This window comes from Megalobrama amblycephala, linkage group LG9 (genome assembly GCF_018812025.1).
Source record: "Megalobrama amblycephala isolate DHTTF-2021 linkage group LG9, ASM1881202v1, whole genome shotgun sequence".
NCBI lineage: Eukaryota > Metazoa > Chordata > Actinopteri > Cypriniformes > Xenocyprididae > Megalobrama > Megalobrama amblycephala.
This window is the reverse complement of record NC_063052.1, coordinates 26730682-26754603: the sequence shown is the minus strand read 5'-3', so window position 1 is coordinate 26754603 and position 23922 is coordinate 26730682. Positions and strand designations below refer to the sequence as shown.

At 36.8% G+C, this 23922-nt stretch overlaps 1 protein-coding gene across 9 annotated transcripts in view; it reads left to right on the top strand.

The window, feature by feature from the left end:
• The window catches only part of arhgef1a (Rho guanine nucleotide exchange factor (GEF) 1a), a 63871-nt gene that overhangs the window by 28223 nt on the left and 11726 nt on the right, over window positions 1-23922 (top strand). For 4 of the 9 annotated variants that reach the window (XM_048202449.1, XM_048202451.1, XM_048202448.1 and 1 more), the window contains 13 exons: window positions 4095-4257; window positions 13294-13361; window positions 13538-13601; window positions 14159-14288; window positions 14485-14490; window positions 14746-14855; window positions 15975-16118; window positions 16778-17028; window positions 17495-17620; window positions 19442-19559; window positions 19768-20016; window positions 20169-20245; window positions 22728-22903. In XM_048202449.1, coding sequence (XP_048058406.1) covers window positions 4095-4257; window positions 13294-13361; window positions 13538-13601; window positions 14159-14288; window positions 14485-14490; window positions 14746-14855; window positions 15975-16118; window positions 16778-17028; window positions 17495-17620; window positions 19442-19559; window positions 19768-20016; window positions 20169-20245; window positions 22728-22903 — 1682 coding nt within the window. Of the gene's footprint in view, window positions 1-4094; window positions 4258-12694; window positions 12845-13293; window positions 13362-13537; window positions 13602-14158; window positions 14289-14484; window positions 14491-14745; window positions 14856-15974; window positions 16119-16777; window positions 17029-17494; window positions 17621-19441; window positions 19560-19767; window positions 20017-20168; window positions 20246-22727; window positions 22904-23922 lie in introns of those variants that run through there. The other 5 variants (XM_048202450.1, XM_048202453.1, XM_048202455.1 and 2 more) reach the window with 3 other exon arrangements.

Below are 23922 nucleotides of genomic sequence, written 5' to 3'. Positions count from 1 at the left end.
GTTTTGAAAAGTATGCTTTAAGTCAGTTCATTTCAGTTCAATCCAACTTCATTTTTATTTTCATAATACATTACTTCAGAAAAACAGTGTGTTTGTGACAATAAAAATGCGTCAGTTATTAACCTAGAGGTTGTATATAAACGTAGGCAAGGAAATACAGTCATTTGCACTTAAATTGCTGCTATCCTCTTCCTCATCTTTATAGAATGAGGGTTAAAGGGCCAGACGGACTAAAATGTTAATGTTGCTGTTGTTTGACAGTGAATAATGCTTTCCAGGACTGTAAGTTTATGGCTTTCATGCAGTGTGATGTCATCTTTGGTATGATTCAAAAGCAGCACAGAAGCTGCATATACCAGGTACATTACACAGGAATTACAGTTGTGGAAAGTAATGTTACGAAATGAATGTCTTCATTGTGAGATATAGAAACATGCATATGAAATTAAAAATGAGCAATTATAAAGTTTAAGGCTGTTCTGATGCTGCATTTCATGTACGCAGAAGCAAAGCAGTGTCACTTTGGTCTTTAATAGGGGTTGAGGTGGATCAGAGCTGCATACTTTAATGGGGCATTTCATATTTACACAGAATTTGGAGCGAGCACAGAGCCTGCTCAGAGCAGTTTTAACTCTGGTGTGTAAAGACACCTTGATTAAGAGGTCGTATGCTTGTTTTTGGCACTGTATATGCACCTTTTTTTGTCCAGTTATTAGCTTCAGTATGAGTTTGAGTTGTGTAGGTGTTACTGAGTGGGAATGTTGAACAACAGACTGTGTGTGTGCGTTCAAGAGAAAGAGCCAAAAGAGAGGTTGCCATAGAAATCGCACTCAGTTAAAGCATCAATTCCAGGTTCAGGTCCGAAGGCAAGATTTTTTTAAATAGCGAGATGCTTTTTTGCTTACACACATGCACACAGCATCTCACCACCTCTTCTTCTATTAAATGGTGATGTCCAAGGTTAGACTTGAGTTTGAGCAATTTAAATGTAACCGAGAGCAGCTGCTAAGTTGCCAAGGCCTAGTTTTATTGTCCTTGTATTTACCCTGTTCTGCAGAGATAAATTGATATAATCGTCTGATCTTGGTCAATTTTTTTGGCCATTAACAATGCCCGCTTTGGAGGAGCACTTTTCAACATTGACAACCTGCTACATTTAAACAGTACCACAATTCATGAAATTGTAAAAATACCAAAATGGGAATTATATCGGCATTGGCTATTGAAAGAATGGATATCGGTCGACTGCTACTGTCCTGGTCGCTGTAGTGTAAATTGCTTTCGTATGAAAATGTTTGCAAAGAATGTCAATGTCAACTAATCAGTCATGGTTCCCCATAGGCCAGCTATATCCAGGCCATCAGGCCACAGCAGGCTGAACTAAATCTGGAGCTGGGACTATTCAAACTGGAGCACCAACGTTAAGTCCTGCCAATCTCAGCCTATTTCCTTGACGGGAGATGACGCCAAACTTTAGACAAGCTCGCTGAACCTAGACAACAATGTGCTCGGGGCACATAGCGCTCATGCTTTTGTACAGAAAGTTTGATTCAATGTCAACTTTTAAGTGAATTATGACCACAGAGGTTGTTTTCATTTTGCAGGCACAGAGACTTTTCATTAGCCTGACATTATTTTTTTATAAACACAGACTTGGAAATGTTGGCTGCTCCTAGTTTGTGCCTCTGTAGTTTGTAATATGTGGAGTCATACTCAAGTTTAGTTGTAAAACAGTGTCACTTTTTCAAACCCCACCCTGGCCACATGCTTTGTTCTCAGATTTAGCATAAACTATTGCAACTTCCCAAATCTGCAGAGATGACCGCACGTATACGTACCAAACAATGCAGAGGCATCCTGGAAGTTCTGGTTATGGACAAACTAGGTCAATTCAGATTTTGTAATTTAATAGCAATATCCTACAGGTATTTGGACTGCTACACACTAATACGCTAAGCGGTTTTTATAAAACATTATCTGTTGCTTACTTCCAACACATGTCCGTGTTCCTATGGCAACCTTTACTCATGCCTCCTGCAGATTAGAAAGAGGAAGTGCTCTCTCATTATTTCCTGCTTTGCATGTCAACAGAGAGGCCGATTATTAGAATAAGCAGACCCAAAACTGGACCTTAGCGTCTCTATTTTCAGAGGTGAAAAAATATGAGACATCTTATAAAAATTATAAAATATAAAAGTCGTTTAAAAAGGGATACAGACCTTCTAGACATTAGATATGGCGATTGTTCAGCTAATGTTTATTCTGAAATATCTTAAGATTTCTGTTCACATTTCATGTCTGGATGTTTATTTTTATCTTTCCTTCATTTTCCAGTAAACTCATCATAAATATATATAAAAGAGGAAGATTTTCAGCTTGGGCCAAGTAGAGCTTTTAGTAAAATGCTGACTAGCATATTTACCAACACGAGTGGTCAAAGCTTTTAGAATCGAGAACAATGACTCCAGAAGTACACAGCTCAAAACATTTTCTTTTATTGTTGGGTAAAACTGAGTTTACAGAGTTGCATTGTTAATTGTGCAAAATGGATGCCTGGACTTATTCAATTTACCTCATTTAAAGCTGCAGTGTCTTTTCGAGTTATAAATGCTATATAATTACTCTGGAGCCAATGGAAAATGATTTCATGACAATGCTGATTGGCCGATGGCACCACAAGAACATACACAGTCTTAAATTCTAGCAAATATCCTGTCAGCGAATGAGCTGTGACGTCAAAGGCAGCAGACAGGAAAATATAAATTGTAAATATTTCATAATAATATGGAGGATGTTTTGCTAGTTACCGCTCAAAGTGTAAAATGGCTTGGATGGTTTGCTGAAAATAGTCTAGTCAGCAGAGTGAGCAAAGATGGCAGCTTGTATAGCTTTCTCTTGTATAGCTTTCTTCTTTGTTCATGCTCATCATAATGTTATTGTTAACTAAAACAAACTAAAATGAGTAAAAATAGTTTTCTATAATTGAAATAAAGCTGAAATAAAATATAAATATTAGATGGAAAAACGTATAAAATTAAAAATGTTGCCATGGCAAATAAATGAGATAAATGTAAGTTGAAGTACTAAAATGACTAAAACTGAAATAAAAAATAAATTAAAGCCAAATAAAAAAATACTAAAACTTAAAAAATTAAAATGAAAACTAAAAATATTAAAATTAATGCTCACATAAAATATTATGCATGTGCATGATGTCACTGTTTTCACAAATTCACATGCACTTTGAAACCCGTTTTCAAAAGTTTGCATTTTCAGGGCCCCAAAACGCTGTTGACGTGTAAATGAATGGATAAAATGCATTAATGGTTTCCCGTTTTTTGGTTGAAAACTGTCAACGGCCCCTGAGATTTTCCACTAACATGCAATACCTGTCTCCACTAGTTAGCTCAACCCACATCAGTTAGCCTATTAGCAGATTGTTTGTCAAAAAAAGACCCTGAGAGGGTCAAAGAGAGGATAAAATTATATGAAAAAAAATTATCAAACTAGGCATGCACATAACAAAGACAAACAAATAGATGAAGTTACTGTATCAGAAATGAGATCCATTGTTTGCTTAACCCACATGAGTGAATTTTTATAGTGGAGAGCTGATGGGCTTCATTTGTCTTTCCCCTGAAGGCTGATAAGTAAAGATTAGCTGTTTCAATGAAAAACAGTTCACAGGCATGAATGTGCTTGTATGCGTTTTCGTGATGAAATCTTTTTACCAAGGAATACAGACCTTCTAGAAATTCAATATGGCCATTGTTTGGCTTATTTCTTCCGAAATTGTGTTGCAAGTTCTCTTTTGAGTTCCCTGTTTGTGAACTCGGTCTGTACCAGTTCGGTAGTTGAATCGGTTACACAATAGAAACTGAGCTGCAATAGCGTCATCATTGTCTTTTTTGTGAGTGTTGATTGTTTGATTTGTCCTGTGACCAGCTCAAAGTTTTTTTGTTTTTTATTTTTTTTAACAATACAATGATTCTAGGCTAATTTTACTCTGGTGGAGATTATTTAAATGTATTGTATACATATATTATGACAACGTGCATGATTAATTTATTCTGAGTTTTTTGTGTTCTGATTAGAATAAGGAGAAGGAGCGCATGAGGGAGCGGGAGAGAGAAGCCAGGGAGAGAGAGGCTCGCTACAGTAATGGCCACCTCTTCAACTCTCTCACCGTGTCTGGAACCACGCTCTGCTCAGCCTGCAACAAGAGCATCACCGCTAAGGAGGCCCTCAGTTGCCCGAGTGAGTCACACAGACACACACATATACATCGCACTCAAAACCCACCGACTTTACTAGTAAAAATATTAAAAAATAACGTTTTGTAGTTGTAGATGACATTTTGTAAACTCAGTTTTAACCATTTCTGTGGAAAATATTAGTGTTGTTTGTCGTTCAACTCAATAATTGAATGTTCTGGATGGTTGCCTGGGTGTTGCTGTGGAGTTGCTAGGGCGACGTGAGTTGACATGTTGCCATGCAGTTGCTAGGATGTTCTTGGTGGTTTTAGCATGTTGCTATGTAGTTACTAGGGTGTTCTGGGTAGTTTTAGCATGTTTCTATGCTGTTGCTAGGGTGTTGATATGTCTGGCACAAGTCTAAAGGCTCAGATATACTCACGGCGAACAAACCCTTCTTTTTCGTTCTTTATTTGAGGTAAAAAGAAGTTTGAAATGCGTGAGCAGTGGTATACTGTTATTGAACATCCCATACTCCACCCATACTGCTGAGAGCAGCATTTAGATAAATATGTAAATATGTGCTGCATGCTTTCCTCCAAATAACAAAATAAACACACAACAAAAATAACAGTGGTGAGAAAAAAGCAGTTAATAAAGCATGTGATCATAGCAACGTGGATATGTTTGCACCAGCTCTGCAATTCAGCACTCCATAAAGCCGTGTCACGTTTATTTATATAGCACTTTATACAATCGATTGCTTTAAAGCAAGCAGTTTTATAGTATTAACCAAAAAAAAAAAAAAAAACAGTGACCGTGTTGCTTTCAATTAGAATTACAACTTCATTTTCTACTATAAAGCAGCTCTCCAGTGTGTTCGTGTTTTTACTTGCGTCTGACCTCGACGGACTGAACAGAAGAAATTATTTGGAGAAGATTTCCATGTAAAAGAAGGCGTAGCCGCATAGCAGACCTACCTGTTACGTAATTGACACAGACCAAACTTCGTTTTGGCCTGGATTTGTTCAAAATGGTGTCACACCAGTTCATTCTTAAATTTAACTTGAAGTACTGAGTATCTGGGCCTTAAGGAGACGACTCACAAGTCTCTTGGATATTCTGGTTTCTTTCCCTCCTTGAATGCAAATCTTTTGGATATTTTCTTTAATTTTGTCATTTAAACACTAAACAGCATACCTTTTCCAGTCAAGTCGATGGAATATTCTGGATGGTTGTCAGGGTGTTGCTATGCAGTTGCTAGGGCAACATGAGTTTATTTAACCTGTTTTGTATGTGGTTGCTAGGATGTTTTGGGTGGTTTTAACATGTTGCTATGCATTTGCTAGGGTTTTGCCAGGCAATCCTCAAGCATCTATGATATTAAGGATTCCGTTCTCTCTTCACCGCCAATCTATTGGATGTGTTTATTCATTTTATCATCAAGACAAAAGTAATAGCATACCTCTCCCAAACAAGGGTATGTTTATTCATCACCACACTGATAGGATGTGTTGGATGGTTTTTGCAATGCAGTTGCTAGGATGTTCTGGGTTGTTTTTGCATATTTCTATGCTGTTGATAGTTTTGACACAAGTGTAAAAAGCCAGTTACCAAGCTTATAGGATATTCTAGTTTCTGTCCCTCAAATGCATTTCTATTTGATTTTTCCCGAATTTTATCATCAAAATGCTTAGAACAGCATACCGAACAATTTGATGTTTGTTCAGTAACACGATAGGATGTTGTGGATGGTTACCAGGGTGATGCTATGCATTTGCTAAGGTGTTCTGGGTGGTTTTAGCATGTTGATATGCAGTTACTAAAGGCCCCGATACAATTCGAGGGAAATCGAAGAATCTGGCGAAAACGAAGTTCATTTCTGGAGTTCGAAATAACTTGCCAAAGCGAACTTCGCAGAAAAGTTTGCTCTGGCAGGTAAACACCTTCGAACTACCATTAGTGCATGGCAATCACGTAATAGGTAGGTGTGCTCTGAGGCTCCGCATTCTTTGATGTGAAAATCTTCCCCAGTTCATTTCTTCTGTTCAGTCCCTCGAGGATGGACGTTTGCACTTAAACTCACTGGAGAGCCTCTTTATAGTTGAAAATGAAGTTGTAATTCTAATTGAAAGAGACAGTGACACTGTTTTTTCCAGGTTTAATTCTGTAAAGCTGCTTTTAAACAATATATTGGAATAATCCTGACATGACTTGACTGGAGTGCCGAATTGCAGAGCTTGTGTAAACATTTACATCGCTATGATCAGATCCTTTCTTAAAGGGTTAATTCACCCAAAAATGAAAAAAAAAAAAAAAATTATCCCATAATTTACTCAACCTCAAGCCATCCTAGGTGTATATGACTTTCTTTTTTCAGTCAAACACAATCAGAGCTATATTATAGTAACATTATAAAGCTGGGAAGAGCCAGAATATTTTTTAATATAACTCAGATTGTGAGTTATATACACCTAGGATGGCTTGAGGGTGAGTAAATTATAGGATAATTTTCATTTTTGGGTGAACTAACCCTTTAACTACTGTTTTCTCATCACTGTCATTTTTGTTGTGTGTTTATTTTGTTGTTGAAAGGAAAGTACGCAGCACATATTAACATATTCATCTAAACCCTGCTTTCAGTGTGGGCGGCGTATGGTATGTTGACTAACAGTATACCGCTGCTTACGTATTTTGAACTTTTTACCCCAAAGCGAAGAACGAAAAAGAACTATATCGGGGCCTTTATATCTGGGTGACTTAATTATGTTGCTATGCGGTTGCTAGGATGTTGACAGACCTGGTACAAGTCTAAAGAGCCGATTCCCAAGTCTCTATGATAATCTAGTTTCTTTTCCTTTAAAACAAATATATCTGATTATTTTTCAATACTTCCATCATCCACCTGATGAAATTCTTATCAAAACAAGTCAAAGCACTTAACAGCTTACCTCTTCCAAACAACCCAATTGATTGAATGTATATTTCACACAGGGCAAACGCATGAATTATTCATTAACTTTGTACTGATGTTTAATACTTGTCATTAAGGGTTGTTCAGATTCCTAACCATAATTATGATAAGTGGTAATTGTGATTAGTCACTAATGATTATGAGTACAGTATAAAAGCATTACCATTCTTAATGTTTGTTTGCGTCCTCTGTTGATGAAAACACCAAGAATAAAAGTTTCTGACGAAATCCTAGGAGGAGCTTATTTGTGATCCTGCCAATCACAGCGCAGAGGCTATAAAAACAGCTGCTTACCTCAGTCTTTCCGATGATTTTTTTCCTGCTTTCTTCCCCCATCTCAACTCCCCCTCTTTATTTCCATGATTGTCTCCAGGACTTTGAGCTCAAGACGAACATCATGTATAAGCCTCTTTATTACTTACAAGCCACACCTGTCTACTCATTCCCACATCCCTCTTTGACATTACATTTATGTGCAGTCCTGAACTGCTGTTTTGAGTCTTATTATGTGGTGAAGTGGAGAGTAGGTGGAATATTTTTAGTGGCTGGTCTACTGCGGCATGCCAAGATAACACACACACACACACACACACACACACACACACACACACACACACACACATCTTAAAGTTGGAGGTCTGGATAGTTTATTCTACAGAGAGAGCCCTGCGATGGAAAGTGTTTTTACACATTTCACCACATCCATGTTTTATATATATATGTATGTATATATGTATGTATGTATGTATTAAAATACATGATGAAATGCACAAATGCCATTTCACCACAATTATCCACATACATACCAGAACATGAACATGACGTGTAGCCAAGTACAGTGTCCCATACTCGGAATTTGTGCTCTGCATTTCCACCATCATCCAGACTACATACGTGGTAGTATGTTTTTAAGGGGAAAGTACTTAATTTTAATTCTGCGCTATATATATATATATATATATATATATATATATATATAAAATGTGCACTAGGGGTTGCACAGACTAGTTGAATCTAATGTTCTGCCATGACGCTTTAAGCTTGATGTCAACTAGTCGCTGATCATGTGATTTTGACACTAATGACATAGCTGCCTGGCAGAAGACATCAGCCAGAAGATCTTCTGACTTAATGTGCTATATCTTTTCTAACTGATCAGACTTAAGGTTTTCTTCCAAATTACGATTAAAACTCCAAAAAATCCCATATATTTACATTAGCTTTACTACTAATGCTGTCCTAAAGAGGAGGCCACAGGATAAGAAATCTTTCAAGTCCACTTTTACGCCCTGTTTCCATCAGTTTAAATGACAAATGAATGCATACTCCGAGAGCGCTCCACAAGTTGTTTGTTTATGCCATCTGGATATTCGATATTTATCAGGTGAATGCATGTTTTATACAGTTTATTGTACAGGCAAGTTAATCGCCATTCTAAACTAATGTGCTGACGCACACACTTGCAGACAGTAGCTCGCACATCACGTGCAGATTGTGCGCAGACAGAAACATTCAGTAGCGTGGAAAATTACTGTGAGCACTTTTCTGTGATTTATCAATAAAATGGCTTATAAATTGAAAAGTGCTAGTATATATTCCTTTTTTTTGAAGAAGCTAAAACCCACAGCTTCACTATCAGAGAGGCACTGCACAGTTCACACATGGCTTTCTCACTAATGCATTCAAATAAATATAATCTAAATAATGACCCTTAGACAAAATAACTGATAAAAATAAGCTGTTATGTAGGATCAAAAGCCTTGTATTTTTATTTTATTTAATTCTTTATTTGACCGGGACAGTGGACAATAAAAGAGTACTGCCCCAGAATTAGCTACAGAGCTAAATTTCATCTGCTGTCCCTGTCACTGTAGGCAGCGTTCTGTCAAATGCCGCAGCTCTAGGTTCTAGTTTCTCAAACAAACATCAAAGATTGTTCTCAAACTTTAGTCTCTAGTTGCAAATTGTGGCATGTTGCAAAGCATTACCATTTCTTATGTTTTTATTAGTAAACGTCATCAGTGATTAGTCGACATCGACTCAACTTTAATCACATAAGTCAGCTTAAAAAAATATGAGGTCGTTCAACCCCTAATATATACACATACAGATTTTAAAATGCATGATAAAATGACACAAATGGCATTTTGCAGACACTTTTACTCATTCTTAATGCAGTGTTTCAGGTTTAGTACAAGCTGTATCGACAGAGAGTCTTTGTGGCATAATTTTGATTACCACAGAAGATAATTTTCAGTTAAAAACATTGTGGTTAAACAGGGTGATGCACTTCAGTGGCTTAAAATCAGTCAAGGGTTGAGCTGTAAAGCTAAAAAAAAATACTATTTTTAAAATCATTATTTTTGCATTAAATTTTGAGAGTGTGTATTTTACCACTTAATTCTGTTAACCATAACTGATTTTAGCTGCTATTTATAAAAGCTTGAGAAACGAGTCAAAATGAATATGCTACAGATGTTGTTGATACAAATTAACTTGCAATGAACCTGAACAATTCCTTTAAACACATTTACATGTGAATTCTGGCACACTCTCACACCCTTTCCTGTTTTGCTGTGCTCATCTTTCAATTCTGGTTCTCTGTTTTGCTATTGTTTCAGCTTCTTCCTTATTTTGTCATCAAGATCAGATTTAAAGACCAGACATTACGAGCCACTCACAGATGAGCGGCTTTGTGCTCGGCTGCTTTGGTCTGGGCTCTGGTATTGATTGCTCTCTCTCTCTCTTGCTGTGTATGTACCAAGGCTGGAACTGCATGCTCAACACCCACACAGGCTCTTCGTGCAAAGGCCTTACGAACCAAACACCTTTGAGTGGGAAATCAGATTTACACTAGAGCCTACAGTGGAATAGACAAAAAATGTATATGCATAAAGATGTTGTCGTTGGATAAAATTCTGGTATCAGATGCACGTATCAGCAGGGCATGTACAGTATAGAGGTGTGAATCTTCTCTTGCCTCATGATTCGTTTCGATTACGATTCAGTGGGTAATGATTCGATTATAAAATGATTCTCGATGCATCTTTTCCTCCAATTATTTTATTATTAATAATTACTATATTAATCATCACATTGTGTTATTTTATCATTGTTATTAAAAAAGAACAAAGATGCAAATATAATATAAGAAACAAATAAAATTAACAGTAATTTTACATCTAATCAGAAGCATTCAATTAAGAAAAACAAATAATCAAATACAAAAATAATCACAGCATAGTCTTTAGTGTATGTATTCATTATTAATTGCTTTTTATTATTATGCTACAAAAGTGGTTCAGTCAAGAGCAGTGAGTGATTCCCTTTTCTCTTTTATTGTTTGATTAACATTAACACAGGTTTATTATATTAGGACCTAATGCAAGGTTATATAATGTTACATCAAACCAAACGTTCACTTAAGACATAACAGATTATGTTTGCGTGAATACTCGCCAAGACAGATATTTTGATATAGGCCTACTGTAATTGTGTGTATCTGACCGTTCAAGCGCATTACGCTGCTAAAAAACGATTATGTTCCACCGCTCTAATAAGATCTTGTTCAAAAACAGCTGGACAGAACGCAACAGAATGCAGAAGTATCAATGTGTTTTATTCTGATATGCCTTTTTAAAAAAACACTGCTAATGTGAGACACATGCACGCATACAGATGTCTTTTGCAGTTGCACTAAGGCTGTAGCGGAACTGTAAAGGCCATGAATTTCATATTGCAAATCATCTAGCATTTATTTGAAATAGAAATCTTTTAAAACATTATAAATGTTTTTACGGTTACTTTTGATCAAGGTGGTTACAGACCCCAAAACTTTTGGATGAGAAAGCTAGTGTATGTACTTTTATATATATATTTATATTATTATATTATTTTTATTATTTATTTATTTGGTAACACTTTAGTATGGGGAACACGTTAACTATTAAACGTGCCCAAGAATGCTTTTTCACAAGATGTAATATAAGTCTAAGGTGTCTCCTGAATGTGTCTGTGAAGTTTCAGCTCAAAATACTCCACAGATTTTTTTAATAAATTTTTTTAACTGCCTGTTTTGGGGCATCATTAACAATGCACTGATTTACACTCGGCGCCGCCCCCCTTAAATCGCGTGCTCCCTGCCACATGAGCTGTCGACTATATTACAGCGCATTTACAAAGTTCACACAGCTAATATAACCCTCAAATGGATCTTTACAAGATGTTCGTCATGCATGCTGTATGCATGCTTCGAATTATGTGAGTAAAGTATTTATTTGGATGTTAAAGTTTTATTCTGAGTGAATTTGAGGCTGTCCTCCGTGGCTAACGGCTAATGCTACACTGTTGGAGAGATTTATAAAGAATGAAGTTGTGTTTATGCATTATACAGACTGCAAGTGTTTAAAAAATTAAAATAGCGACGGCTCTTGTCTCCGTGAATACAGTAAGAAACGATGGTAACTTTAACCTCATTTAACAGTACATTAGCAACATGCTAATGAAACATTTAGAAAGACAATTTACAAATATCAGTAAAAATATCATGTTATCATGGATTATGTCAGTTATTATTGCTCTATCTGCAATTTTAGCTGTTGTTCTTGCTTACCTAGTCTGATGATTCGGCTGTGTGCAGCTCCAGACATTAACTGGCTGCCCTTGTCTAATGCCTTTCATAATGTTGGGAACATGGGCTGGCATTATGCAAATATTGGGGCGTACACCCCGACTGTTACGTAACAGTCGGTGTTATGTTGAGATTCGCCTGTTCTTCGGAGGTTGTTTAAACAAATTAGATTTATATAAGAAGGAGGAAACAATGGAGTTTGAGACTCACTGTATGTCTTTTCCATGTACTGAACTCTTGTTATTTAACTATGCCAAGATAAATTCAATTTTTGAATCTAGGGCACCTTTAATTAACTATTATTATGACTTTTCCCTCAATAAACTCCTAATAGTTGTTGTAGTGGTTAAGTTCAGGTATTGGGTAGGATTAAGGGATGTAGAATATGGTCATGCAGAATAAGGTATTAATATGTGCTTTATAAGTACTAATAAACAGCCAATAAGCAGGCTAGTAATCAACTATTTAAAAGTGATTTGAAATTGTTCCCCATACTGAAGTGTTACCATAATTTTTTTTTATTTAAAAAAAATCATAATCAGCAATGAGACTAAATGGAGAGCAAAATGAGACCTTAGGTGAAGTCTCCTTCTTAGAATTGTCATAGTGATCACAACACTGTCTGTGTTCAGATTTGCCAAGACACCATATTTGTATTCGGTCATTTTTCGAAATGGACTCAAACGTTACTTACTATACAGTTTGTCTCATTTGTGTCTGTTTTTAAATAAAATGTTCCTCTACAGTTACATTTCTGAGATGCACTTTTACTTACATTGGGTGATTTAGACTCGTGTAGGTGTGTTTTGTGGGTAATCGGGCCAGGGAAACCCCACCGGAGCCCCCGTCCCTCTTCCTTCCCAGCCACCCTCAAAACAGGAAGCAAAGCCGTTCTGAAACAATAGGGGTTCAGAGACAAAAGCAATACAGCGTAACCAGAGAAAATGTTCAGGGACTAGTAGTATTCTGTAAAGGAGATCTAGAACAAGCATTTTAACACAGCCATGGACAGAGGTCAAGAGGCAGAGAAAGAGAGGAGTAAAATGGGTATGGTACTGAGATTTACTTAATTATTTACTGTAATATTGTAGAGAGGAAAAAGGAAAAGAGGTTAGAGTACAGGAATAAAAGGGGAATAACTTGAGGAATTTGAATTTTTTTTTTCATTGTTTCTGTATCCATCGTTAGCTGTTTGCTGTGTTTGAGAACTCTGTGGTTGGTTTCTAATTGGTTTAAGCTAAAGAATCATCTTAGACCAACAACAAACCAGCTACTAGTAACTACATAGTCAAGAATGTTTCTGGAACATAGTGGTATGTCAAGCAGCTAATGATTAAGAGTTATTGCAAGCCCATAACCGAAAGAAAGTAAATAAAATTCTCTTACGTAATAAATGTGACCATGAGAAGATCACAATCATCATATTTAAATGTGATTGTATGAAGATTATACTATGTGTGATAAAAGGGTTTTCCTGTCTGTTCTTTTTTTTTCAGCTTGTAACGTCACCATCCACAACCGCTGCAGGGACACGCTACCAAACTGTGTCAAAATGAAACAAAAGGTGGGATATTAGTGCACACATGTGTCACATGGGTTACATGGACCACTGACATGCAGACACTGGCTTTGATTCATGGTAGGATGCAGAAGAAATGTATCTAAATTGGGTCAGTTTTTATGTGGTTTATGCATAATATTTAGTCTAAAAATGTCATCTGTCTGTATGTGACACAATAGCAACAGAAAATGGCGCTGATGAGGAACAATTCGGCCTATCAGAATGTGACCCTGAGGAATAAAGGTGAGGAAACAAGTGCGTTTTTACATCTGGTGTTAACATCTGATTCAATTACAAGTGGCATGCGTGTCCTGTGACAAGTTGTAATTAGATATCATTGAGGGCATCATGTGATCTTGATTCCCCAAAACTGATTAAGACCCAGCTAACAGAGACATTCTGGCAAGGTTCTCTCAGAGTTATCAACAAGTGTTCTTTCAGTAATTTTAATAGAATGTTTGTTCAAAGTGATCTGGACTTTAAGTGTTCTCAAAATGTTAGCACAAAAACGTTTTTTAAACATTCAAAAATAACTGTTGTTATAAACTGGAATGTTCCCTTAACGTTCAAATAACCAAGAAAAAAAAATGTTTTAAACATTTGAAAAACTGGATGTTTTGAACGTTCAGGGATCCTTTAGAAATAACGTTTCCAATATCTTAATAGGAACATTAGCAAAACGTTCTTGGAACATATTTTTGTTAGCTGGGTATCAGGAGTAAATGGGGTCTACATTTTTTTTTTTTTTTTTTTTTAAGTCTAAACATGACATTGCTCTCTCTTTTTCTGCATCTCTGAAGCCCATTTAAAGGAAAGGCCGAGCTCTGCCATTTACCCCTCAGACAGTCTTCGTCAGTCACTACTCGGATCACGTCGCGGCCGGTCTTCCCTCTTGCTTTCCAAGAGCGTCTCCACCAATAACATTGCAGGGTGAGTGACAGAAATGATAGAGATGCATAAAATTGGCTCTTGCCTGTAAAATAGTTTACTAATCAATATTTAATCAATATTAATCAATATTTTGTTGTGAAATATCTATAGTCACACGCAGTTCTCATTGCTGTGTAATTTTTATCTTTTTGTGTTTTTGTGTGTGTGGGTGTGTGTGTGTCTATGTCTGCTTTAGTTTAATGTAAGCAGTTTTGTTTGAATGTTTTTTATTAGTCATTATATTCACTTTACTTTATATTTTATTTATTAAGTCATTTAATATATTTTTATTTTAAATTTGTTATTTGTATTTTCTGTTTCTGTGCTGATTATTATGCCTGCCTTACATTTTGTTGTTGTTGTTTTCTTTCTTTTTTTTTTTTCTTTTGCATGTGATTGCATGCATATTTGTACATCTGTATGCATGCGTATGGCCCATCTGTGCATGTGCGTGTAGGACTCTGAATGATGACTATCCTCTGGGGCTGCGCAGGATCTTGTCTCAATCCACAGACTCACTCAACTTTAAGAGCAGGACCATGTCCATGGAGTCGCTCAATGATGAGGGTGAGACACACACAGCTACAAACACTTAAAAATAGTAGACATACGTTAAAAAAGGCCGCATTTCTTTTGCACTTTGGTTCAAGTGACCCAATTACGTTTTTTTTTCCTCCAATGTGGCACAGATCGGATATGATCCACAAACGTGTAAGCAGGGAAAAAACATTCTCAGATCAATCTCAGGCCTCATTTAAATTTGGAAATTAATCTGATATGAACTGGATACATGTATTTGCGTCTGCCGTGCATATTCCCGTCAATGCGAGTCATACGTCATTGAAAAAGTGACAATGGCGACAACTCAGGTGGACACAAACTGCGATCACATGACTCTTTTCAATGCTGCAATGGAGGTTTAAGGTGTGCTGACCTTTAAAGATGGTGCAGAAAGCTTGTATCATTGCGTCTGTGAATTGTTGCAAATTGCACTGTTTTAACTTGCTTTTCAGCCAAAGCTTTTCCGGGTCAGTACGTTGGGTTGTTTCTGCAAGTGTATAGTGTAAATGCAGATGTCAGATATGGGTCACTTTTAAAAGATGCAAGTTGGTCATCAAAAATCAGATATAGTCAACAAATCAGAATTGGGCATGAAGAACTGCAGTGTAAATGCAGCCATTGCAGTCAGTAATTTTTTTTTTTTTTTTAAAGAAATTAATACTTTTATTCAGCAAGGATTCATTAAATTGATCAAAAGTGACTGTAAAAACATTTATAATGTTACAAAAGATTTATATTTCAAATGCTGTTCTCATCAAAGAATCCTGAATCAGAGTTTCCACAGATATATTAAGCAGCACAATATTTTCAACATTGATAATAAGAAATGTTTCAACAAATCAGCGTATTAAGATGATTTCTGAAGAATCATGTGACACCAAAGACTGGAGTAATGGTTGTTGAAAATTCAGATTTGACATCACAGGAATAAATTACATTTAAAAATATATTAATTAAAATAAAGCAGTAGTTTACCTTTTACCTCATGAAAAAAATATATATATCATGATGAAACACTTTATATAGGCCTATATATTTATAATCCCCCCAAATTCCATGTTTGGCCAACCTGTTTACCTGCAAAGTGAAGTTATAATATAGAAACTGTATTTCTCTTGCTTTTAGGAGAGGGCTACTTCAACTCTCTGCTGGAAGATCTAGAGTTTGAAGGCCGGGAATTTGAAGCAGATTCCTGGAGCATGGCGGTAGATTCCACTTACTTGCAGACCCACCGTAAAGATGTTATCAAGAGACAGGACGTCATCTATGGTTAGAGAAAAAACACAGATCTAAGTCTTGAATTGAAGTATGTTTATGAATGTAAATTGGCCGTTGACTTTGAAATCCGATTAAACACTTTTCCGGTGCTTTTCCAGACGTTGTATTTATCTATTTGCAAATGAAAACAAACAGACTGAACATCTAGTCCTCTTGGCCTCAAATTGTACTACATTAATGTCTTTTTTTATTTATATATATATATATAAATATTAAAATTATATTAAAATTCTATACTTATTTTTCAAAATTGCTAAAAAGAAACAACAAAAAAACCAAAATAATTTTTAATGCTACAAGTGAATTTAACCTCTACAGCATTACATTGTAAAATGTGAAAAATGGACTTCAAGATTTGAAATTATTATTGTTTTTAAAGATTAACTTTAAGTAAGTGTTAGATGACTGGAAAGATAATCTAAATGTAAATTCAAGAAATTAGCAAATGCTGAGCATTCAATACCAAAGTACACAAGATTGTAACATATGGAATAAACAGTACTTCAAAACCTCACTTCATTGTTTTCATTCACATCAAATTTAATATGGTATCTACCCTCAATAAGGGCAGTGGGATCATTTATTTTAGGGTACAAAAAAAACTTTTAAATGTTGCTTTTTAGACCTCAACCTCTTTGACATAATTTCAGAGCTGATCCAGACCGAGCTCCATCACGTTCGAACCCTGCGGATCATGGAGGGCGTGTTCAGGCGCGGTATGCTGGAGGAGGTGCAGCTGGAGCCGGGGGTCGTGCACGCACTGTTTCCCTGCCTGGAGCGCCTGTTGACGCTGCACACGCACTTCCTCACACAGCTCCTCGAACGGCGCGCTCACAGCCTGCAACCTGAAAGCGCAAACAATTTCACCATCACTCAGATCAGCGATGTGCTAATAAAACAGGTAGGAGTGCATTTGTGAGTTTAGGTGGGCGGAATGGGGTGTAAATGCATTTGGGTACATTTTGCCAGCCTTAAGTGATTTTCAATTATCATATCTGTTTTGATTACCAGTTTAAAATGTGTCAATAATTAGAGCTGTCAATTTAATGCATTAATGTAAAAAGTGAACACGATTATGCAATAGTGCAACAAAATGGAATGTGGGTACACATTTTAAAAATGTTTTTAAAACTAATTTAACTTAAAACAGTATGTTAAAAAATCCTTATATAAATTAATTTCATGAGTTTGGAGGAGAAAAGAATGATGTCTTGTAGAGGGCGTGAAAAGTCAAAAAAGAAAGAAAGAAAGAGCAACAAATGGAAATCAAAACGCCATTCTCTGAGTGTATGAGAGTGGGAGGCTGAAAGCTTTCAAGTTTCAAGGAACAAAATGTTCATAGTGCACTGTTTGTGTGTGTGTGTCAGTTCTCAGGTCAGTTGGCAGATGAGATGCTGAAGACGTATTCTGAGTTCTGCAGTCGTCATATAAAGGCTGTCAAACTCTACAAAGAGCTGCTGGCCAGAGACAAGAGACTTCAGCTCTTTATACGGGTAAGAACAAGAATGACCAACGAGGATGTTTGTCCATGTGCGTTATGTGTTTGCATAACCGGGTCAGGTGTTGTCTCGTGTGTTTCAAGTGGGAGGATAGAGTGGTACTGAGTGATGAATGATGGTGGGCGGGTGCATTAATGCATTAAATGCCTGCAGACTCTCATAGATGTGTGAATCATCAGATTTTCAGGTATCATGATTGCGTTCAGTTCTTTCTTTCTTTATTTTAGTTCATAATAGCTTTGTATAGGACAGTCACGATAACAAAACGGGTGAAATTTCACGATAATCAATTACCACAGTAATACTAATATGCTAATGAATGCACTTCTTTATTTAATAAGTTAAATCTATCTGTCTGTCTGTCATCAAAGGCAATTTTCATGGCAAGATTTTAAAAAAAAAGTAACTGGCTGAAATGAAAACTATACTATATTATATATTGTGTAATAATTATAATATTATTATTATAAGTATTTGTGTATTTATTTATTTATTTATTTATTGCTATATTAGCATCATAGTCTATTTTCATGGCAAGATTTTTATTATACGGTCTAAATAAATATAAAATAAACACTTTAAATTAAATTTGTTTTAAGTGCTATTCACTTTTTGAAAGTTTTCAAGTATTTTAACTAGGGCTGTTAAGCGATTAAAATTTTTAATCAAATTAATTACACGATGTGGTGATCAATTAATCTAATTAATTGCAAATTAATCGCATATCAAATTTGGCTGAGAAATTACCCCAAAAGTTTAAAATTTAAAATCATTCTTGTGTTAAATGACAAAAGCATTAAATAGACATTACAAAAATAAGCTCTAGAAAAATAAAAATTATTAACGGCCATGAGGATGAGTAAATGTTGACAGAATTTTTGGGTGAATTATACCTTTAAAGGTTTATTTTTTTTAATAACCTGTTAGTGTTCCACTGTACCACCTGCAGTACACATACCTTTCAAAAGAGACCAAAACCATGCATATACTCCAAATGGTTCAAGAACAGCTTGCAACTTACTTTGGGTATGCCTTTCATAGGCGTTTTAGGCAAATTTTACAGGAATGCTAAGGGGTTAATGTGGAAATATGAAATAATTATGCATTTTTTTAATTAAATGCTAAATAAGAAACTAAAGCCGCCAGTAGGTGGCGGTAAATATCTAAATGAGTAAGTCATTGAGTCATTCATTCATTCATTCGATTCGTTCAAACAGCTGATTCAGGAATGAAGTAAATGGCTCTCTTTATGAATGAGCCATTGAATCATTGGTTCACCCGATTGATTCGCTCAAAATGCGGATTCATTCTGAAATGAAACACTGCTGTGTGTTGCTCGGAGACATACAACAGTTCTGCTTTGGATTTATAGATAATATTTTCGTTGACAAAATTGAGCAAAAGCAGACAATATTGTGTCTAAAATATAACACAATATTAACTTCTTATTTATTGAACTGTTCAATATGAAATCAATATCACATTTGCAGGGACAAAAACATCACTCGTCTGATATTGCATAACTAAATCTTGATATAAATATGGGACATTTTTGCCTTGATATCTTGAATTTTAGGGGCATTCTAACTGCATTCTATAGGCTACTTAAATTAATTCTAGCTCATTAGACATGACATTATGGTGCTTGTCTTAAACCAGTTTCCTTATGAGGTGTCAATACACCTGGCTGACTAGACAGTGAGGCAGCATGGCAGCTGCTGTGGGTTTTGAATGCAGATTTAGAGAGTGTGTATATAAATACAGTACACAGAGGCAGAAATGGTTAATAGTCACTGTTGTTCTGTGTCCTCTCAGAGGGTGAGTCGGGGTCCTCTACTGCGTCGTCACGGGTTCCAGGAGTGCATCCTGTTGGTCACTCAGCGCATCACTAAATACCCTGTCCTGGTGCAACGTATCTATGACAACACCAAAGGTGAGATGTGGGTGTATGTCGCCAATGTCAATATTAACTATATTTTAACAGCTTCTCTCCTCCACCCTTCTCCATCTGTCTATAAACTACTCTGTTCTTCTTAAATGATGTATAATGAAGTTTGAAGGCCCTTTTCAAGTATCATAATGGTCACATTTTAGGGGTTATGGACATTTTAATGGACTGATTATTGTGTGTAACAATGCAGACAATCCAGAGGAAGCTTCAGGTCTGTCACAGGCACTGTCTTGTATACGGGAGCTGCTCAGTTCGGTGGACCAGCAGGTGTTGGAGCTAGAAAGGACACATCGTCTGCAAGAGATCCGCTCCCGGGTCGACCCGCGGGCTGAGGCCAAACTCCGCTCTGGAGCCCTGTTCAGACCGGCCGAACTGCTCCGGAGGCAGCTGATACATGAAGGCACGCTGCTTTGGAAAACGCCCAGCTCTCGGCTCAAAGGTACAGAAGACTGTGGCTGGTTATGAGGAAGTGTAATGTGATGTGTCAGTGTAAGATGGAAATAGATAGACACGCTATTGTATTCGCTTACATGTACTTGTGCTTGTGGGTGTTTTAATGTACTGTATTTCCCTTTTTTCTTTAATTTGTAGATGTTCAGGTTCTGTTGATGACTGACATTCTAGTATTCTTGCAAGAGAAAGATCAACGGTACATCTTTGCCAGTTTGGTAAGTTACTTTACTTGCTAAGCTACGTATCCTTATCGCTAGTGCTCATACTTAGGGTTTGGGGTCTTTTAAGTATTAAAGAGGTCATATGATGCTATTTTAAAGTTCATTATTTTGTTTATTGGATGTAATGGAATAGGTTAGAATACTTTAATGTTCAAAAAACAATTGATTTTCCACATAATGTACATTATAACAGCACCTCTATTCCCAGTCTGTCTTGAAAAAAACGGTTTCAACAAAGCCCCTCCTTCCGAAAAGACAGAAGCGCTCTGATTGTTGTACTCTCCCAAGTTCTCCTCTTTTGGGTTGTACAGCTCAGGAACAACATTATAAATTGTCATATATAATTTTGTCCATTTTTGGAAGGCCAAATGAAGGGATTTTGCTTTTACATCCAAACATACGGCATCTCCACAACATGGTGACAACACTACAATTCCCTGAAGTCTCATCTTCTTTCTTTGCGAATGCTTTTGGGCAGGCATTATGCTAATATTTCATATTGTGTCATAGTCATTTGCAGACGTAATATCTGGACTTCAGTCGAGCCTTTTAGGCAGGTCTGGAGCAGTGTTCTCTGTTAGAATACATTTTAATCAACCCTATGAAAAGGAAATGTAGATTAAGGCAGATGGGAGGTGTGATTGACTCAGTGTGATTGCGTCTCGGATGGGGATGTTAATTTCGCAAGAGAGAGTCCAGATGTTATTTCCTTTGTTTTCTCAAAGAGTAGCCCTCTCTTGGTCCAGATAGTCCAGCATCAGTCTTACAGTTTTCCTTCCTTGACCCCGTGGGTCAAAATTCTGGCGGGTCCCATGGGGTCACTGTTAGACGTTTGTTGTAGTCCTTGAGATGTAGCTCAAAATTGTCTTTGCAAGGTTATCAGCTGTAGAAACTTTCAGAGTGCTCTGTGTTCACCTGCAGAACACCCAGTTTCACCAGGTGTATGTAGCTTGAGTTCAGCAGGTGGATTGATGGGTCCAGGTTTTCTACCTGTGGTTGAGGACAGCATGTGCGTACAGTTCATAGAGTCAATCTGGGCCTTTGCGACTTGTTCAGTCAACATGTCATTCCTTCATGGAGAAACATCTGCTTCTGTGGCACTTTCCCTCGATAATCTGACCCTCCTTGACCAATGCTGTCACCTCCAATGGTGTGGTTGTCTGGGCAGACTTCAGTAGGTGAAGGGGTTCTCCTTTGTTACACACTGCTTTGTGTGAGACACCTGAAAGACATCTTAATGGCCACTTAATGACTGAACACTGATGAACTTAATGAACTCAAAACCGTAAGGAAATGCATAAGAACACAGAATGCAACAAAACAAAAACATAAAGTCAGCAAGTGCGATTGGTACATCTGGTCTCAAGTGTTTTTCAAGGTCATGTATGATAGGGTGGTCCCATTAAACATCAGATTCTTCACTACCACTGTGATGGAGTTTAGGAATTTAAGTATCCTTGGTCTGAATTTCTCAAAAGAAATGTAGCAAAAAGTCAGTATAAAGGCCAGAACACACCAAGCCGACGCCGACGAACTAGTGGCAACGAAAGCAGACTTTGGGGTTGGCTCACGTCACGTCAGTTCTGCGCCTGCGTGAGATGAAATGCCTTTCCGAAACAGCAGGCGGCAGTCGCTGAACAGCCAATCAGAGGTGAGTTTCCCGAAAGCATCGTTAGCCAACTATGGTCGTAAGTCCCATTGAACTCTATTGGTAACGACGGAACTTGCGACCATAGTTCGCTTTGGGAAACGCACCCCTGAATGATCAGATGGCCCGATGGACCGACGAGCTCCAACGCCGATTCAACATGTCAAATCAGCCGAAAAAAAGCCGATGGGGATCAACTTCAGCCGACGGTGCGGAACACACTGAGAAAACTTAGTCGGCCGACGAACAAAAACTGCCCAACGCCCGACCATCAGCTTGGTGTGTTCCTGCCTTAACATTTTAATTTAAGTAGATGGTATGCATCAATAAACCACATAATAACAATAATAATATTAAAAAACAATTATGAAGGTATACATATAATACTCATTGTGTTTGTTCAGGAATACTCCAAGGTCCACCTATGCAGATCTAAGATTTCTAAGTGACTTGGAACATGCTTAGTCATACAAGAATGGATATCGTCTATTCCTTGCAACATTTCGGTGTGTTTGTGCGCGTATGTGTGTGCTGTATGTTATGCTGGCTAAGTCATAGTCGATGACGTGGTCAAATTATAAATTTTGTAGTTGATTGATTGAAGTACCTGCACTCCAGATCTATCCGTTTTGATAATGTTTTTTGTTATTAGTGATATGTTGGGAAACCAGGGGCCCTCTGGTTTTGATTTCAGGGGGACTTTAAAGGTTTTCATGTAACTCGTCCTATGATACCTCAAATTGTGAGACCCAAGAGGAATTCGCTATTACTTTTCTAAGTGATTCATTTGTATAACAACTATATCTCTTTTCTTCTCATTCTCTGTAGGATAAGTCTGCTGTAGTGTCACTGCAGAGTCTGTTGGTCCGAGACATAGCCAACCAGGAGCGAGGGTTGTTCCTGATCAGCAGTGAGTCCAGCCCACCTGAGATGTACGAGCTCTACGCAGCCTCTAAAGATGACAGAAACACTTGGATACGGCTCATACAGCAAACCATCAGCAGGTACATACATGTAAACACTCTCTTTACAGTCCGCACTGCACTTAAAGTTACCATTTGACATTTTTAAGGACCTCTCTCTTTGGAGTGGAATTAGAAAATCACATGAAAGCACTTTCTTTTAAATTCAGGACACTAGAGTGGGACATTTTGAAGGGATATGTCAGTTCTGTGGGAAGCCTGAGTTTCCAGTAGCTTTTGTTTACATTATAGCCCTGCAAAACCAAACTTGACAGCCTGCTTTATAGATCAGGGGTTTCATTTTATTTAATTCAGTTGATGCCAAGGACCCTCACATGCTACGATCCACTTACGAAGGAACCCCTTCCTAAAATAAAAAGGCAGCTACATATAAAAGATTAATTTATTTATTTATACATGGGAAAAAAAGTAAGTGTGATATTATAAAGGCAACAAATTCAGTAAATATTAACATTTATTTATTTATTTATTATTCCATCCTCATAATAATAATAATAATTATTATTATTATTATACACACTACTACTACTACTACTACTACTATATTTTTTAATATTTATACTTATTAATAATAATAATAATAATAATAGTTATTATTATTATTATTATTATTATTTGTTTTTATTTTATAAATTTTATTACTTAAAGATAATTCTCAACCACACTAAACAAAGACGATACTGGACAAATTAACTGGGGAAACTCGAGGCTTAAATACATGGGGAGAGTAAACAAGATAAAACAGAACAGAACTAATGAACAACCAAGGAAACTAACTAAGGAACACAGGCAAACCAGAACAGGGAAAACTGTTTTTATTTAAATATTTATTACTAGATTTTTTTTTTTTACTGTTTTTAATAAAAGCTGGCCTTCCAACACCCTCTTGCTGCCCCCCTGGAACTCCCCAAAATACAGTTTTAAAAACCCCTGCTATACCCAATGGCAACAGAAACCACTTTCAAAATGAATAAAATCTCACCACTTCCTTGAAAAGAAAAAAAATAGCAAACAATGTATAAGCATTAGCACAATATTTT